The 15888-nt window shown below is 36.4% G+C and overlaps 1 protein-coding gene across 23 annotated transcripts in view; it reads right to left on the bottom strand.

The window, feature by feature from the left end:
* The window catches only part of TRDN (triadin), a 223406-nt gene extending 214423 nt beyond the window's left edge, over positions 1 to 8983 (bottom strand). For 22 of the 23 annotated variants that reach the window (XM_058801368.1, XM_058801382.1, XM_058801372.1 and 19 more), the window contains exon 1: positions 8539 to 8983. In XM_058801368.1, the coding sequence (XP_058657351.1) occupies positions 8539 to 8560 (22 nt within the window). In that variant the 5' untranslated portion in view covers positions 8561 to 8983. The remainder of the gene's footprint in view (positions 1 to 8538) is intronic. The other variant, XM_058801392.1, reaches the window with a different exon arrangement.
* Positions 8984 to 15888: the final 6905 nt, after the last annotated feature.

Below are 15888 nucleotides of genomic sequence, written 5' to 3'. Positions count from 1 at the left end.
TTTTGCTGGAAAACAAAAAGCTTGTATTTAGTTTTAAGTTGTTGTGCCTCTTATTAAAGTTAAAAATTTATCAAGCATATTTACTGATTAAAAACAAAATGAAAAGGGTTTTGTGCCCTTCCATTTCTGAATCAGCAAAAAAATTATGTCCTCAGAATTCACTTTCTAGTGCAAAAGAACATCTTCATGGACTTTAAAAAGTGTGAGATAAATTTAGGGTAAAGCAGTAGTTGTTCTGCTCCAACTCATAGGATGCAGTCAGCCATCTAGTCATGGAGCTGGCCCAGAGAGGCAGGGTTCAAATTCAACATCTACCACAGATATTTTGCTATAAAAGTGTTATACTAACACTCCTGGTAAAAAAAAGCAAACAACCAAAAAAACTCCAACAAACCAAATCAACAATAAATATATAAAAGAATCAATCTAATTTTAGATGCCTCCCTGTAAAATGCTCACATTTTCTACTCCTATCATGAATGGTGATGCAAAGAACTTCCAGGAAAAAGAGAATTTTAACATTTTCCTTAGAAAAAGCCATTGAAATTATAGTAAATTTTTATGTTGTAGTTACAGTTTAAATATTGGGATTCTAAACTATTCAATATATATAACCTGAACTGTACCATATACATGGGTTGTCACCTCTTTGGGGAGTTAAGGTGTGTCCCACACCAGATGTGTTCAGGTACTAATACAGCTGACTTCAGTAAGAGTTGCACGGATAGACCTGAAGGCAAAATTGAAGTCCTACCTGCTACAGGAGGAAAAGGTCAGTGCAAAATAAGGACCTTAACATTTGAATAGCTGTATTAAATTATGCCTCTAGAAACAGTAAAATAGTTACCAGAAAACTATATTTATGGTAATTGTGTCAATTGTGATCAGCCTCTCAGCAAGGACTGAAACAAGATTTAGCCTTCCTGACATGCACAGAGAGCCACAACTTAAATCTACATAATGGAATATAGGAAAAAAATTGAGTTAATTTACATACCAAAGGAGGCTACAAAGGTTTAGATTCATTGTGCCTTTGACAATTTGACTCCAGGCAAAGGTACAGAGATACTTTTGAAGTTGTGAGAACATAAGCACGTAGAGGGAGTAGCAGATCTTTACTCATTACATATTTGTAAAGGATTTTTTAAAACTATCTTTGAAGATACAAAGAGGAGACTTCTCCAGTGAGAAAGTTTTTCTGTGCCTGACATTTAATAGTTTCCTTTCTTATGGTAAATGCCTTTGCATGGCACCAAGCAGAACTTCTAGACCAGATACAAGATCATACTGTGCTCTCAGACTTATTCCAAAAGAAGGTCAAATCTGCTCCTGGACTCAAGTGAGGCTTATTCAAGACTTAAAGGCACAGCTTTTTCATTCTGATTTGTAAGGAGAAAGCTCAGCACTGACTATGATTTTGAGCAACTGAACTGATTTGAGTGAAAGTATAACATAGGTAAGTTTTAGCACATGACCTATTTGTGATAAAAAAAAAAAAGGTAACGCCTATGGTTTTTTTCTCTTTAGCCTCCTCTACATTGCATGACCTGTTTTGTTAGCTCATCTCTTTTACTCAAAATATACTGAGTCTAAAGAATAATGCAGCTACTTACGGTGTGCTTTATGATTTTGTCTCATTATGTTTTGCATTTAGAGGAGGGGGACAGAAATGAATCAGAGACAATGAAGAAAAGGAAAGAACATGGGACAAAACAAGATCTGTCAGCAGCATCCTCTGGTATTTCTGCAACCTAGTGGTGTCACTATCTCTACCATTAGTCAAAGATTTGGTCGCCATGTACTTGCTTCACAATTCCCAAAATAGACTTTCTTACATAAATCAACTGTGCTGTAGGCACATATTAGGAAAAAAAACAGAAGCTAAATCTTGCTGGTCCCTTTTGACCACATGGAGCTTAAACACACTCCCACTCAGGAATCTAAAGTCTGAATGGCTTGTTCCAATGCACTGAAGGAAGACATACTATATAAAGGTACAGGGATATGAGTAAAATATTAAATATTTTTAAAAATGTTTTAAGTTGACAAGAGAACATGGTAGCAGGATCATATGAATAATAAGCATGGCTGGTTGTCCATAGCTTTAAGCTAAGTGTTTATATGTAATGACTTTATATCTTACTTCTTGCTGGTCTGCTTCATGTGCTGTGTGACCATCTGCTCTGTCAATGTAAAGCAGCAAGGATATGAAGCCTCTCTGTCTCTGCAACTTCTCTTTGACCATACCTTTGGTTTGCTTTTAAATCAGTAAAAAACTGTGTTCCTCTTTTACACATCTCTGAAGACATTTCAGTATTATTGCTCAACAATCCTCCTTTTTAAGATCCACTAAATTGAGGCTGCAGTGGGGGAATATAGGCAGGGAACAAAATTGCTGATGCTTTCTGAATCATAAAGTAAAGTTTTCTATAAATGTCATTTTAAAAAATGTCCTTTAAACTTTAAAATAAATTTAAGAAAACCCTGTGCTAAGGACCATACTTTCACAATATTACAGTTTTCCATTACTATTTATAGAAATCACACTTATTTAAACAACAAAAAAAAGCTATGATCAAGTGTAAGTACTTGCACATTATTGTTGTGGAAAGAGTTAAATCACTGAATTGTTGGAAATCACTGGCTAAGGAAATGCAGTCAAATTAGGGCAGCCTTTTTTTTTTGAGAGTATAGCCTGTTTGCAAATGCAAAGAATCTGTTCCTAATTTCAATTTATTTTACTATTTGTACTCAATTATTATCTTATTTATACCGAGGCCTAATGAGGATTTAAAAAAAAAAGTAGATTTTTTTCCCCTACCCTTGAATAAACATTACATGAAAGAAAATGAGCTCTCTCAGTTATATATTCTTACAGGATGCAGTGGCCAAGAACCTCATTTAGACATAGCACTATATTTGTTTAATAAATCATTTAACTTATCAAGAGAATTTATATTTAAAATACATTTTTCCTATTTAACCTATTTCTATTATCTAAGTATGTAAATATAAGCATATAAGCAATTTTTAACTGCTGGGTTTGTACCATTTTAATTGAATTAAAATTTCCATCCTAATGAAGCTTGACAGAACCCACAAGTAAAAATGAAACCATTATGTAGCAAAAGAGAAATGCACCATTTACCATTCTCCAGCATTAAAAAAAAAACAACTACAAAAAAAACCCAGTATGAAAAAGCTAAGAATCAAGATAAAGGACTCCCAAAATACAGAATGTTTTATTAGACAGATATTTAGGGTATATTTTTCTCTAAAAGGCACAAATTCAGTGAGAAGGGCTGTATTTGGTTGCCATATTGGTCACCTTTTGGAAAAAAAATGATAGATGACATTTGCAAAAATCTTGAAAATTGCTATTTTGAAATCCAGGTTTCTTGTTTGTTGATTTAAATCATGACTAAAATTAGCAATCTAAAAGTCCTTTCAATCATTTAGGTTTAAAGCAAATCATTAAAAGTAAGCCTCTACTACTGTAATATGGTTTACCTGGTAAAATTTGTAGTTTGCATTAGTTCAATCTTTTTAAACAGAGAAGAAACCAGTGACTGTCATCATCAGAAAGGAAAAAGCTTTTCATTTCTGTAAATGGATGAGCTGCTTCAAATGGGGTAACTCTGATTTGTTTCTCTCTCCTCAGTATGTCCTGAACTGAAACCAGACCTGTATTATGAAACATTTTAAAGTAAAACAGTTTCTGCTTTCCAGAACTGAGCAGTAAAAAGAGAGTAAATCTGCCTCTTACTCAGTATTTATATTGCAGTCAGTGGGTGAAAGTACTCAAAATATTTCTAGACTAGATTTTTTTCAATGTTTAGGTCTCTGAAGATATAGGTTGAGACTTCTGAGAATGTAAGTAGTTGCACAGATTTCATATTTAGGTCAGTGGTAACTGATTTTCCCAATTACTTGAAAACACTAGTAGGATTTTAAAAGCATTTCTCAATATATAAGTAACATTAAAATATGCTCCAAATACTTCAGATCACAAGGTTCTGTGTGATATTAAAAAAAAAAAATTGAATAAATATTCAAACCTACAGTCCAGCTGTTTGTCCACAACAGGAGCTAACTGAACACACACAGTTTTAGCCTGTCATGTACTAGCACGATGCATTAGCTTGGTTCTCTGGTTAACAGGTTTTCAGTCTTCCTGCTCTCCAGAGCTAAAATCCTGACTGGTGTATAGGTTTTTAGCCTTCCTGCTCTCCAGAGCTAAGCCCCTGACTCTTTAAGGGGCTACCTAAAGTAATGAATTGTGTGTAAGAGTTGCCTTGTACCAACTGAAGGTGCATAAATACTGTATCAGCTTTCAGTAGAGTTGTCCACAAATCCTTAAAGTCAAGCTAACCATGCTTGCCTCAACAGGCTATGTATGAGAAAACACCAAGGCTGAAGCCAAACCAGCATGGTTGTACAGGCCCACAGTCACAGGAGAATATGATTTTGAAGGAATTTCGGTAAGAATTTGGAGCTTCTGTTCTCCACAAAGATTTTTCACTGGCAGACCTGGGTTTTCTGACATTTTTTTTTTTTACTTAGTGTAATTAGGCTGTTGATTTTACCTGGTTGTTCTGAACTAGAACAGATAGATTCCTTCAAAAACCATAGCTAAAATTGTTGTATTTTCCTTACCCTGCTGTAATAGGTATACAATCTTCTTCTTCATCAACATTGAAAGGCATAGAAAGAAGGCATCTTTTCATTTTGAAAATTTGCTAGGTGCTAACGTATTCTATATAAACATCCTAGCTCCAAGCATAAACAGCAGTAAGAAAGGAGGGTAAGAAACACCTCTCATGCCTTTAGTCATCAAAATGAATCATCTAATCCAATTGATTCATCTAGGCCCCTGTTGCAGTCAGCACAACTGGCACATCTAGCAGCAACTCATGAATTATCATAAGTAGCTATCTGCCTCTTGCTTCTAGTGTGCCTTCATTAAACATTTTGCCAATTGATTACCTCTGTTAGCTTCTGACCATCACACTCATTAAATAATTGGGATTTTACCCTCTAGCTCTTATGTGTTATTTCTCATACCTTAGTAGTTTCATGTCTATTAATATTCAAGCATACACATCTTTTTGCCTTTTAAAATGGTTTATATTTTAAAACTTTTCATAGTTATCCAATAGCCTGAGAAAAGGGCTGAAATGCAGAAGCTAATTTTGATTTTGTCACTGACAAGCTGTGTGTAGCCTTGGGGCTAGCCTGTCTCCTTGCAGCCTGCTCCCAGACAGAGGAAATATGTAGTTGCACGGCTCTCAGCAGCAAAATAAGGACCAAACTGTGACTCATTGTCACATTTCTATTTGACTCCTGCTTCTCTCTTGCTCCACTGGGGAAATAAGTTGTGGCAGACAAACAGCTGGCACAGAAACCTTGTCTTTCTCCTCTCCTCACCTTCCTGGATTAGATCAGTGCACAGTCTCCAGAGCACTGCAGCAAGCAGAGCTGAGTCTCTGTTCATTCTTCCCTGCACGGGAGGATGAAGTGTCAGGGGACGCCCATCAACCTTGCACTGTGACCTGCAGGAGATTGGACTAGAAAGGACCAGCTATAGGGCTGGTGCTGGAGCTGCTGTGCACACACAGACTAAGCTGTACATTGGCAGAAGCCATTTCCCAGAGGTGTCAGCCTTTTGCTGTTCGGGTTTCAGTGGTGGCAGCTCCAACTACATCTGCCACTGAGTCCAGCCCAATCCCTGTGCTCACAGACACAGTGGAGTAGCATAGTTTGAGAGCCATGGCTTTTCAGACAAAGCCTTAAGTGGACTTCAGAAAGATCCTGGCTGCTACAAGAATACTCAGTAACTGCTTAAATGTAATAATAACGAGAGCAATAATTACTATTAATTTTAATAATATGACTAATACTAATAATAATATTAGATCCTGAGAGTATAGCAAATACATAGTACTTATTCCCTGTACTGAGTTTTTGTACTTTTTTTTATACAATTTTAAGGACTTCCATTTTTTAATAGTACATTTCTGTGATGGCAATGACATGTAATAGGAGAATGCTGAAGATAATCCTCTGGAATCTTCTCTTAAATACTTGACAGCTAGAGACATAGGTCCTGCCAACTTTCTACGGACATTTATGAATTGCTGTCTTCAGGGATCTCATTTTGTCTTTCACAGTGTACATTTCACCAGTATTTCCACAACTAACAATTTGTAGCTGTGTGAAGGAATAAGTAGCACATGTGGGTTTTGGTGCAAGTAGGCAGTGGAGGGCTTATTGGCTACATATTTAAATTACTTAATCTCACTGTCATTATCATGCTGTTGACCTGAAAGAGCTCCCCACTGCCTCTGTTCATCTCTAGGTAGATTGTTAGCCTGACACAGGCTGTCAGAAAGAGAGCCCTGAGATGTGCAGCAGCACACCCTGCCAGCCCTGGGCCAAATCTCTGAACCAGAAAACTCACTGTCCTGCATCTCTGTTGTGCCCTGCTCTCTGATGTGTCGGGATGGTACCCCCAAAGGCAAGGAGCCCAAGAGTCTGCCTCTGTGACTGACAGTGGAAAAAAAGTTATAAATACCTATTGCAAGGAGCAAGTGGTTTAGTCGTAGCAAAGTCATGAAGAGCCCAGCAAATCATGGGCTGGGAGGTGGTATGGAAAACAAAATAAATTGTGAAAACAAAATAAATTTTGTGAAGTAACAGGTAGTTAAATAGCTTTTTGTTTTTCCAAACTACATGTTGCTGAAGTTTATATCTAAACTTTCAGGTTGTGAGTGCCAGTACTACCCCCAGAGGAAAACAAACCGCAGTGAAACATTAGCTTCAGGCTGAATTCTTACTTTATGCCATAAATAAAATTTCCATCTTGTGGATACAGTGTCTAAAAATCAGTCAATCACTACAAGTGCATTCCAAGTACATGAAAACAAAATAAAACTAAGCCAAATATTACTAAATTAAACTAATTATATAGTTTATTTCCCTGTCACGTGGAAGGTCAGTTTACTGGGGAGCTGATGTCCCTTATCATCTAAGTCTATGCTTTGTACAAAAAGCCCCAGAGAAGACACATACTGTTACAGCTGTAAAAATACTCCTGTAAAAACACTACAAACTAAATTTTTAAAAATTCAGACCCTACTTTCCTTATTCAATGGTTTTTTGTTTAATTCTAGAGTCTATAATTTTCTTTCTTTAATAAGCTCAATGACTAAAAAGTCAGATTGGTTGTAAAGTTTTATATTTTTTTTCCATTTATTTTGGACAAAAAATCTCACTAATTTGGTTATTTCACAGATTTGCCTCATAACAGCCAGAAAATAACCAATGTTTCCAACAAACCTTGTTAAGAATATCTAAATAAACCAGTGTTAGTAGTTGGGTTAGGGCTGTCAGGCTGAGCCACCTGTTTTGGCAGTACATGCAGCCAGAAGTAAATTATAGATCAGTCCAACTGCTGATTAAAAATCACATTGCTTCCCTGATGTGGCTAACCAGACATCAAGCAAGGACTATACTACTTGACACAGTCCTAACAATAGCCCTTAAGAAGGAACAGGATCACTTTCTAATAGCACTTAATGCAGATCCTCTTACATGAGCATGAACAATAAAAAATGGAAGATGAAAACAACACCTTTCATGCACTGAAACACCACATAATCTTGAGAAGCAGAATAAAGTAAATCTCAGAAGACTGTTTAAAAGCATTTCTTGTATTTTTGTCATTATTAAATTCAGATAAAGAGTGGAAAAAAATTTGGAGTAAAATTCAACTAAAATATTCAGTATTAAAGAGGGTTGCATTTAAAATACATCCCCCCTTCTGACTTCAGCTGATAAAATATTGTTATGCATCTAAAATGTACTTTAAATATGAATGGTCAGGAAATGTTAAACTACATGAAACATTCACATTTTAGAATATGTATTTGTTGGTTAGTACAATTGCTTTTCATTTTTGCAGGCCGACATCTGGCATATTTATTTCAGCACCATTTTCACTGACTCCCTTAGAAGTCTACCTAAATAAGGATAGAAGAAGAGTTTTTTGCCTTTTACCATTCAGTAACTTCACATACACTTCAAAAATACTCTGTGCTCCCTATGGAAAAATCAGGGCAAATAAATTAAGCTGTTCTGACTCTGGTAAATCTCTGATTATAAGGGACTACCAAAGCTTTTTACTGAGCAAAGGCTTGAGAATAAAACTCTGAACTTCAGACATTCCCTGTTTGTATCACTCTGATGGAGGTGCCTAAATAATGGTGTTCTGCAAATGAAACTAAGGTTATTTTTAGAGGTGTACAGAGAACTTTTTTCAGTAACTCGTAAAAACTCAGGCTACAAGAGTGAAAAAGTAAAAGAGAGAAGAAAAACAGGAAAGAAAAATAGAAAGGAATGCAGAAAACAAAATTAAATGATCCTGGAGCGAAAACATAATTTGCTAAGAACAACAAATCATTTTGACAGGCCACTTCACTTATACTGTTAAATCACAAATCATTTTTTGTTAATTATATTTGAAAAGAGTTACTGTACCTTCTGCTGTAATCTCGGCCATGATGATGGTAAGAGATATTCTGTTTAAAAGGTCAAGATTTACTGTGGCACCTTAGATAGTACTTCTGGGCTGCTGACTCTCGCAGGACTTGCAGGATGAGAAGGAGGGAGGTCCTCTGCTTTTTCTAATTGTGTTCCTTCTTCTTTTATGCTCTCTGAAATGTCTGTTTCCTCTGCAGACCTGGCCTCCCAGAACAACCCAAGGCCTTCCAGAGGCAACACTTAAAGCTCAGTCTAAAGTATCAGCTTCTAACAAAAATAGCCATGCCTCAGAGTGAACCTTCAGCACGGTTTTCTAATATCCTCAGAACCATGCACACCAGAAATAAAATACAAAAACCACAGCTCTAAACAGGACAGGAATGCATAGAGAGGCAACAAAAATCACAAGAACTGGGAAAGAACTGTTCAACGCTCCTACAGCCTTGCTAGCATAATTGCAGTTCTTTGGGGGGTATGTCAGGAAACATGAAATATAGAGTTCAAAGTAACCTTATCCATCCCAGTACAACTTTATTCTTAGCACACTCAGTGCTTAGCACATTCTTCCTGGCCTTATATGGCTTGGGGAGGGTCCTATGAAGCTCACCGCTGACTAAGGGGGAGGGTAAATTTAGGTGATTTTCTCCACTTAGACTCTTAGTTGCAGTTCAGAACCAATTAAGATAGCAATTTGAACCAAGAAAATTGGCTTGGATTTTTTTTTGTCCTTTTCTGATTTGCTGTAATTATCACATATACCTGTGGAGTTCATCTAAGTATTACAGAACACTGTTAAAATTTTAATAGTAATATTTTATGTAGTCTAGATACAGGAAGGCAACATGTAAAAATATTAAGTAGACAAGACTTGATTTTATGGGTCTGATTAATGGAAATCTTTAAGTAGCTCAAAAATTCTATAATTTTTAAAAAGGTTTTATAAAACTGAAAGCAAGTAGATTCTTAAAAGCATTCAGAGAAAGTAAAATGTTAACAATTCAAATAAGAGCAATTAGTTGAAAACCTGAGCAATCTTTTCCTTGGACTGCTTGTGATTCCACAGCTGTAGAATTATCTATGGGGTCAATAGGTTGAAAATGAAATTAGCAGAAAAGCCAGCATACCTTTACGTAAATGTCATGGTCACATGAAACCAGAAACCACCTTTAACAGCTCTGGCTAGAGAACCTATAGTCACCTTGTCTCTGCTACACGAGCTGGCATTTACACTTCTCATCTTCCTCCCAGGAGATATTGGCACCTGGCTCTGTGGCAAAGTGTGGGGAAAGGAATCTATTTATCCAATGCACAAGATGCAGAAGCAAAGGTTCATTGAACAGCAAAATCACCACCAGGTTTTTCCTCTTTCCTCTACCACTAACACATTTCATACCTGCCACCTGTCTGAAAATGCTAGCTTTTTCTAGACAAAGCTTGCAATCAGTGCTTGAGCCTCTTTCTTCTTTAGCTCTACTAACCTAGTATTTTGCACTGACAAGGTTTGATTACTTGATGTTAAGTACACAGTGTTTTTCTGATCATCCCTCTAGCCCTCTGTTTGCTCCTTTAGCCTGTTCTTCAGTAGATCCTCCTTACTAAAGCTGATAAAGAGATTTTATGTAAAACCTTATTTTTTCAAAAATACTCTTTCATGAGTACCAGAATGGTCTGAGGAGTCACATTCACATATCAACAAAGCAGCTGCCCACAAAAGGTCAGTGGTTAGTAAAGGATGCTAAGGCAAATCCCTTGTTCTTATTCATTATATCTCTTCTGCTGAAGCAGTTCCATTTTTATGAACAGTTAAATATTTGGGGTCACCAATGTTTTGACAGCTTTACTACTTGCTTAAGATGTGAGATAGATCATCTGAATACCTGAAGCACAGAGCTAACCAATCCTGAGAAGTCAGGATTTTTTTTCACTTGCATTCCCATTCAAATTCAAAACATAATAAAGTCTTCATTTTGGAACATGGGGAGAGAGATAAATGGGGAAAAATTAATGTCTGAATCATTTCTTGTTTTATGTAGCAAGATCCTGAGATTGTGGACTATGCCCATGTCACTATAGGACACAAAAGAACACAAGCTCACACTGCTGTTCTTAAGGTGAAGAAAAAAGGGAGGTTTATTTTCTGACTCCAACATTTATAGTTTTCTAAAAGTGACAGTGGATTGGAGGGTGACGGTGACACCTCTCCAATGACACTGGTTAAACCAACAGTCTATCAACTCTCTCCTCCTCCATAAAGGAATGTAAAACAATGAGTTATTTACAGAAAGTGTGCGAGAAAGTTCACTAAAAGAATTTCAACATCAGAAGGCTTAGAAAATCTTAAAAAACCAGAGTGACATGGCGAGACATAGGTGTTTGTATAACTAACTATATGTGCATGATTGCCTGTCCCTCACCACTTTACATTGCAGCTCCTACCACCTGCCCTGCTTTCCCCTCCTTACTCCCTTGTTACTATTTATGCTTACCCTCAGTCATGGCCTGTTGTTCTGAAATCAAAATATAAGAGTAGAAGAAGTGAGAGAATCCAATTTGAAACCAATTTTCCACAACATCAGCCCAGCAGCCGAAAAGAGAAGTGGTTGGTACCCTCTCATACCCTCCCTTGTATGCACAAAATATTCATTCTGGGAAGCAGGCTAAAGATGACATATGCACCAATATCTTACATATATGTATATATATGTATGTATATCTTACACATATATATGTGCATATACTTATACACACATAAAGTGTGGCTTTAGGTAAATGTATTGGAAGTTATGCAGTTGCTCCCTTTAAGGGATCTGAGTGTCATATTTACTAGAAATAATCACAGCCTTCATGAAAATACACAGAAATAAATAAAAGAAGTTATGTGTATGTGCATGTATGTTGAAACTGAGAAACAAACATTGCCATCTGGAAATTATAAAGAATATGACATTTATTCTTTAGAAGTCTAAGCAACCGAAAAATCTGAAAATTTTTTAAGGGCAAGTTCAAAGTTTTTTTCAAAATCTAAAAACTTTAGCTCCTGATTCAATTTAGGAGTTTCTTTTAAACTAATCTGTGAAACTCACAGCATGCAGAAACTGAAAAATTTATACCAATCTTCTTGCAACAAAGTAAACATATTTTCCTGACCTAGTTTATATGTTGAAAATTTCATTTTAGTGGGAACCTTTTCTGCCTAACCTGACCAGAAATATTCTTTTGTAAGATGTCCTGTCTCTCTCCTTGCTCCTCAAACAACATGGAAATGAAAAATCTAAAACTACTTTGGTTCTTGCAAGTGATATCTAAACCTGGACACACACAAGTTTCTCATAGTTTCTTCTGATTAAGCCTTGGGCATAATGAGAAAATGCTCTTGCCTCAAGTTAGCAATAAATATCCTGCTGCTGCTCACAGGGGTTACATGGTAAATGAACTGTCCTGGGATCAGTTCTCACGTTCAGTGGTGGGAAGAGAGGGAGGGAAGTGTAGAAACAGCTACACCCTCGCACCAGATTTCTCAGATACACAAGTCTGTGTTAGACAAAATAAAATGACAGTTCTCTTTTCTCTATAGTTGCCTGATAGGGAAAAAAGTGACAATACTAGGAAGAGGGGAGAAGGACATACTATATACTGCTACTAATGTCTGCATGTAGCCACATGCCTTGATCTCAGATAATGCATATTTCACTAAGAACCCTGACTGATGGAACAAAGTGAAGCACTTATTTGAGCAATTTTTTTAGGAAAATGCCAGAGGTTTAGTATTTGTCAGACTCTAATGCAAACTCCTGCTTATTTGTGAAAAGTTTGCTTGTTCATATAATCAAAGTAGGAATGTACAAATACTTTATGAGGTCATTTTTGGGTTGCCTTGATGATAATACTAAAAAGGGAATTAGGAGAGACAATAGTCCACATGAAATTATGAGGTAAGAGAGGAGAGACTTTGATACTGATATAAGAAAGTATTGGAGGAATTGAGTACAACAGTCATTCAACAAGAAAATGCAGGACAATATTTGAGTTGTCTGCTAACATGTTACTGATGAATTCTCAGAGTTCAGTCCTACTGAGAATCAAACTATTCCTAAGAAAAGAGTTCTGTACCCCAGTGCATGCTCAGTAGCAGAGCTGGGTCAAGGAAAGGAAACTTAACTTTAACACTGATACATCCAATGATCTCCCCAGACCGCATGGGAGTATGTTGTTATCAGAAACACCCAGCAATCAACTGATAAGAACTAAATATAGGATGAAAGTATAATGCCAAGGAGAGGGTGAATGTTCCTGAATCTAGTGAGTAACAAAGACATATGCAGAAGCAAATATAGGATTAGAATGATGTCTGCCAACTGAGCTTTGATGTGCGTATGAAGCTGGTTTCCCCTGAAATAGACTTTTACTTTTTATGCTTTATTTTTGTTTAGGAATACTGTTACTTCTAGATGAGATTTTCATTCAGCCCCACTAGTAATACCGTGTTTTCCAGTGTGAATAGGAACACACATTCTGGTGCCTTTGTAGTCTTGATCAGTCAAAGATGTAGCTGTGACTTTCTATGGACCATTACACAACTCTCAAGTAATTTTTTTCCCTGTGTGATTGATATTTCATAATTAATGGTTGCAAGATTTTTTGAATCGACATGGCAAATATATAGGCATATTCTGAATATTCTGAAGCACACACAAAATACAGATCAAAGCAAGACCTTGGTATCACATCAGATCTAGGTTAAATCTTGGCACATATATGTTTGTCTCATAAATCAATGTTGTTGCACCATTTTTCAGAGAATTGCATACACAGTACCTTTAAAAAGTTTTTATTTAATATGTAGGAGACAGTAGGTTGAACTCCATAGTAGATCTGTCCTACATTTAGTGTGAACTACTGACAGACAGATAAGGAGCTCTGTCCCTGTAGGCTGACTGGTCTGAATGCAAATCAGCCTCTGCCTGGGGACAGCTGATAAGCACACTGGGGTCACATCACCTTGGCACTCTGAGCTCATTAAAGGACACTTCCAAAGCTATATGATAGAAACACAGCAGGTACAAAAGAAAATATCTATAACACTGGCTGTTCTGCTTTACTATGGTTGATATCACTCTTAGTCATTGTACTGCAAAACTGCTGAAGTAGCTTCAGTCAAGGTGTGTGAATAATGAACATTTTCTAACGTCCAAGAAGGCCAACTGATTATGAAACTACTTCCAGGAAACAAGAACATCCTACTTAATCTTCTTGCAAGCTGGCCAAGAAGGCAGTCTATGGCAGGCAATCAGACTAAAGCAGCCCCCTAGCTTAGGAGAGTTGGGTGTTTTAGTGTTCTCTGCTTTAACTATAAAAATTATATTATATTACTATATAATAAAAATTATATTATATTACTATATTATTTACATAACTTATATTACTGTAAGATAAGTTCAGGGAGGGCATTTATTGCAGTATGTCAAGGTAGACTGCATTTGGATGACCTTTAGCAGCTCCGTGTAACACGCTTTTCCTTTTCTTTTGATTATTGCTGTTCTTAATGAGTATTGTTTTTAGCACCTATGTGGCTTTACTTTCACATCTAGAAAATTACTCAGAAACTGTTTCACAGACAAGTTCTATGACACTGAAAAAGGTATATCTGGAGCTGACTCTTTTAAGAAACAATGACAAAAAATACACCATAATCATCTTTTTTTCAGGACAATCTCTATCCAAGCTTGACCATGGACAGAACATAGAAAGTTGCCCAAGGTTTATTAGAGATGGGGATTGGCTCTGACACAGAATATATAAATGCTCTGTCAAATACTGATTGAGAACTGTTCAAATATACCAAAGTATTTGGTGTTTGGTAAAAAATGTCCTTGCAAAGCAAGGTGACTTCAGTTCCCATAACCTTCCTTGAGAACAGGAATTTTCTGAAAAAAAATCACTGACTTTTAAAAAATTATTTGAAACCAAGTTTTTATGATGAAAAAACAGGGCTCAGAAATATATCACACAGAAATACCTAGACAAAGAGCAAAATTGCTCCTGAACTTCAAATTTCAAAGCCAGCTCCAAATTTCCAATAATACATTTTAAAATTTCTTCACATCTTAGACTTATGAAACATTTCAATAGAAATCTACATTTAGTGGGTTTTTTCCAGCTATGACCATAGTCAAGCCCATTGCCAAAAACAGATGGAGAGAAAGAAAATTTTGACCAGAAGTCTGCTGTGAAAAGACAAAGAAATATAAATGTTTTCATGCCAAGTACTTGAGAAAAAAAACATGGAGTAAAACTAAGCATCAAGTATCTTCAGTAATGTGAACCCTTTTTGGGATGCTTTAAACTATCTGCTCAGCCTGACCTTCACAGCCAAGGGGAAATCTCATCTTCTTTTCTATTTAATAGCTTACTCTTCTTCTTGATATGGTACATTATGTATCACATGTTCTTAGACACTCAGGCTAGACTGGACCTCCCCTAGTCACATTGGCAAAGTATTTACCTTGTAATAAACCCAGTCAAAGTGTCAGGAGGTCCATCTGGATTTTGGCACTTTCATACTTTGAGAGCTGACACTCAGTATCTAGGCACAGTGAATTAAGTCATTTTCAAACATTTTTTGTCCTGGACATCTCTGTGCAATACAGCTGCAGGTCTAAGAGGGGTTTTGCTGAGAGTTTGTGTCTCCTGCATTTTGTGTTTGTTTGGGTTTTTTTAACTTCATGTTTTTCTGCTATTCCCAGGATCCTGTTTGCCCAGGGATATCAGGACCTGCTTGAGCTATGCATTTCCACAGACACAATAGATATCAACTCCTGGCAGTGGAGAAACAATTTTCTAATGAAATAAAAGTCCTGCAGATGAATTAACTCTCTGTGTGCCACAGTCACCCATCTGGCACTACAGAAACGTATGACGCAAAATGCTGAAGAAGAAATTGAATCTGTTATTTGTCAAAAATATACGGAGAGACAGATAGAGAACAAAGGAGAAAAATATAAAGCACACAAAGTATTTCAGCAATTATTATTTCTAAGAAAGAAATTACATGAAAGAAACCAGATTTATAAAAAAACTTTGTTTCTACAACAGCCATAATTTTTCTTTGTGCTTCCTCTTTCTTTCTCCTACATTCTAGTCACAGTCTTGGAGAGATCAAAGCTGGAATTGCAGATGAAGAATCCACTTTATTATTATTACTATTATTATTATCATCATCATCATTACTATTTAAAAAGAAAATCTAATCTGGGAGCTTTTTCATTAGGCAGTTTAGCTTCTTTACAGAGTAGAAGTGGAAGACATGAATTAGTAAATTCAACCTTGTCAGTGCTGACAGCTGTGACT

The sequence above is a fragment of the Ammospiza caudacuta genome, chromosome 3 (assembly GCF_027887145.1).
Source record: "Ammospiza caudacuta isolate bAmmCau1 chromosome 3, bAmmCau1.pri, whole genome shotgun sequence".
Lineage (NCBI taxonomy): Eukaryota > Metazoa > Chordata > Aves > Passeriformes > Passerellidae > Ammospiza > Ammospiza caudacuta.
The sequence above is the reverse complement of the archived record's forward strand: the minus strand, read 5'-3'. Positions and strand labels throughout refer to the sequence as shown.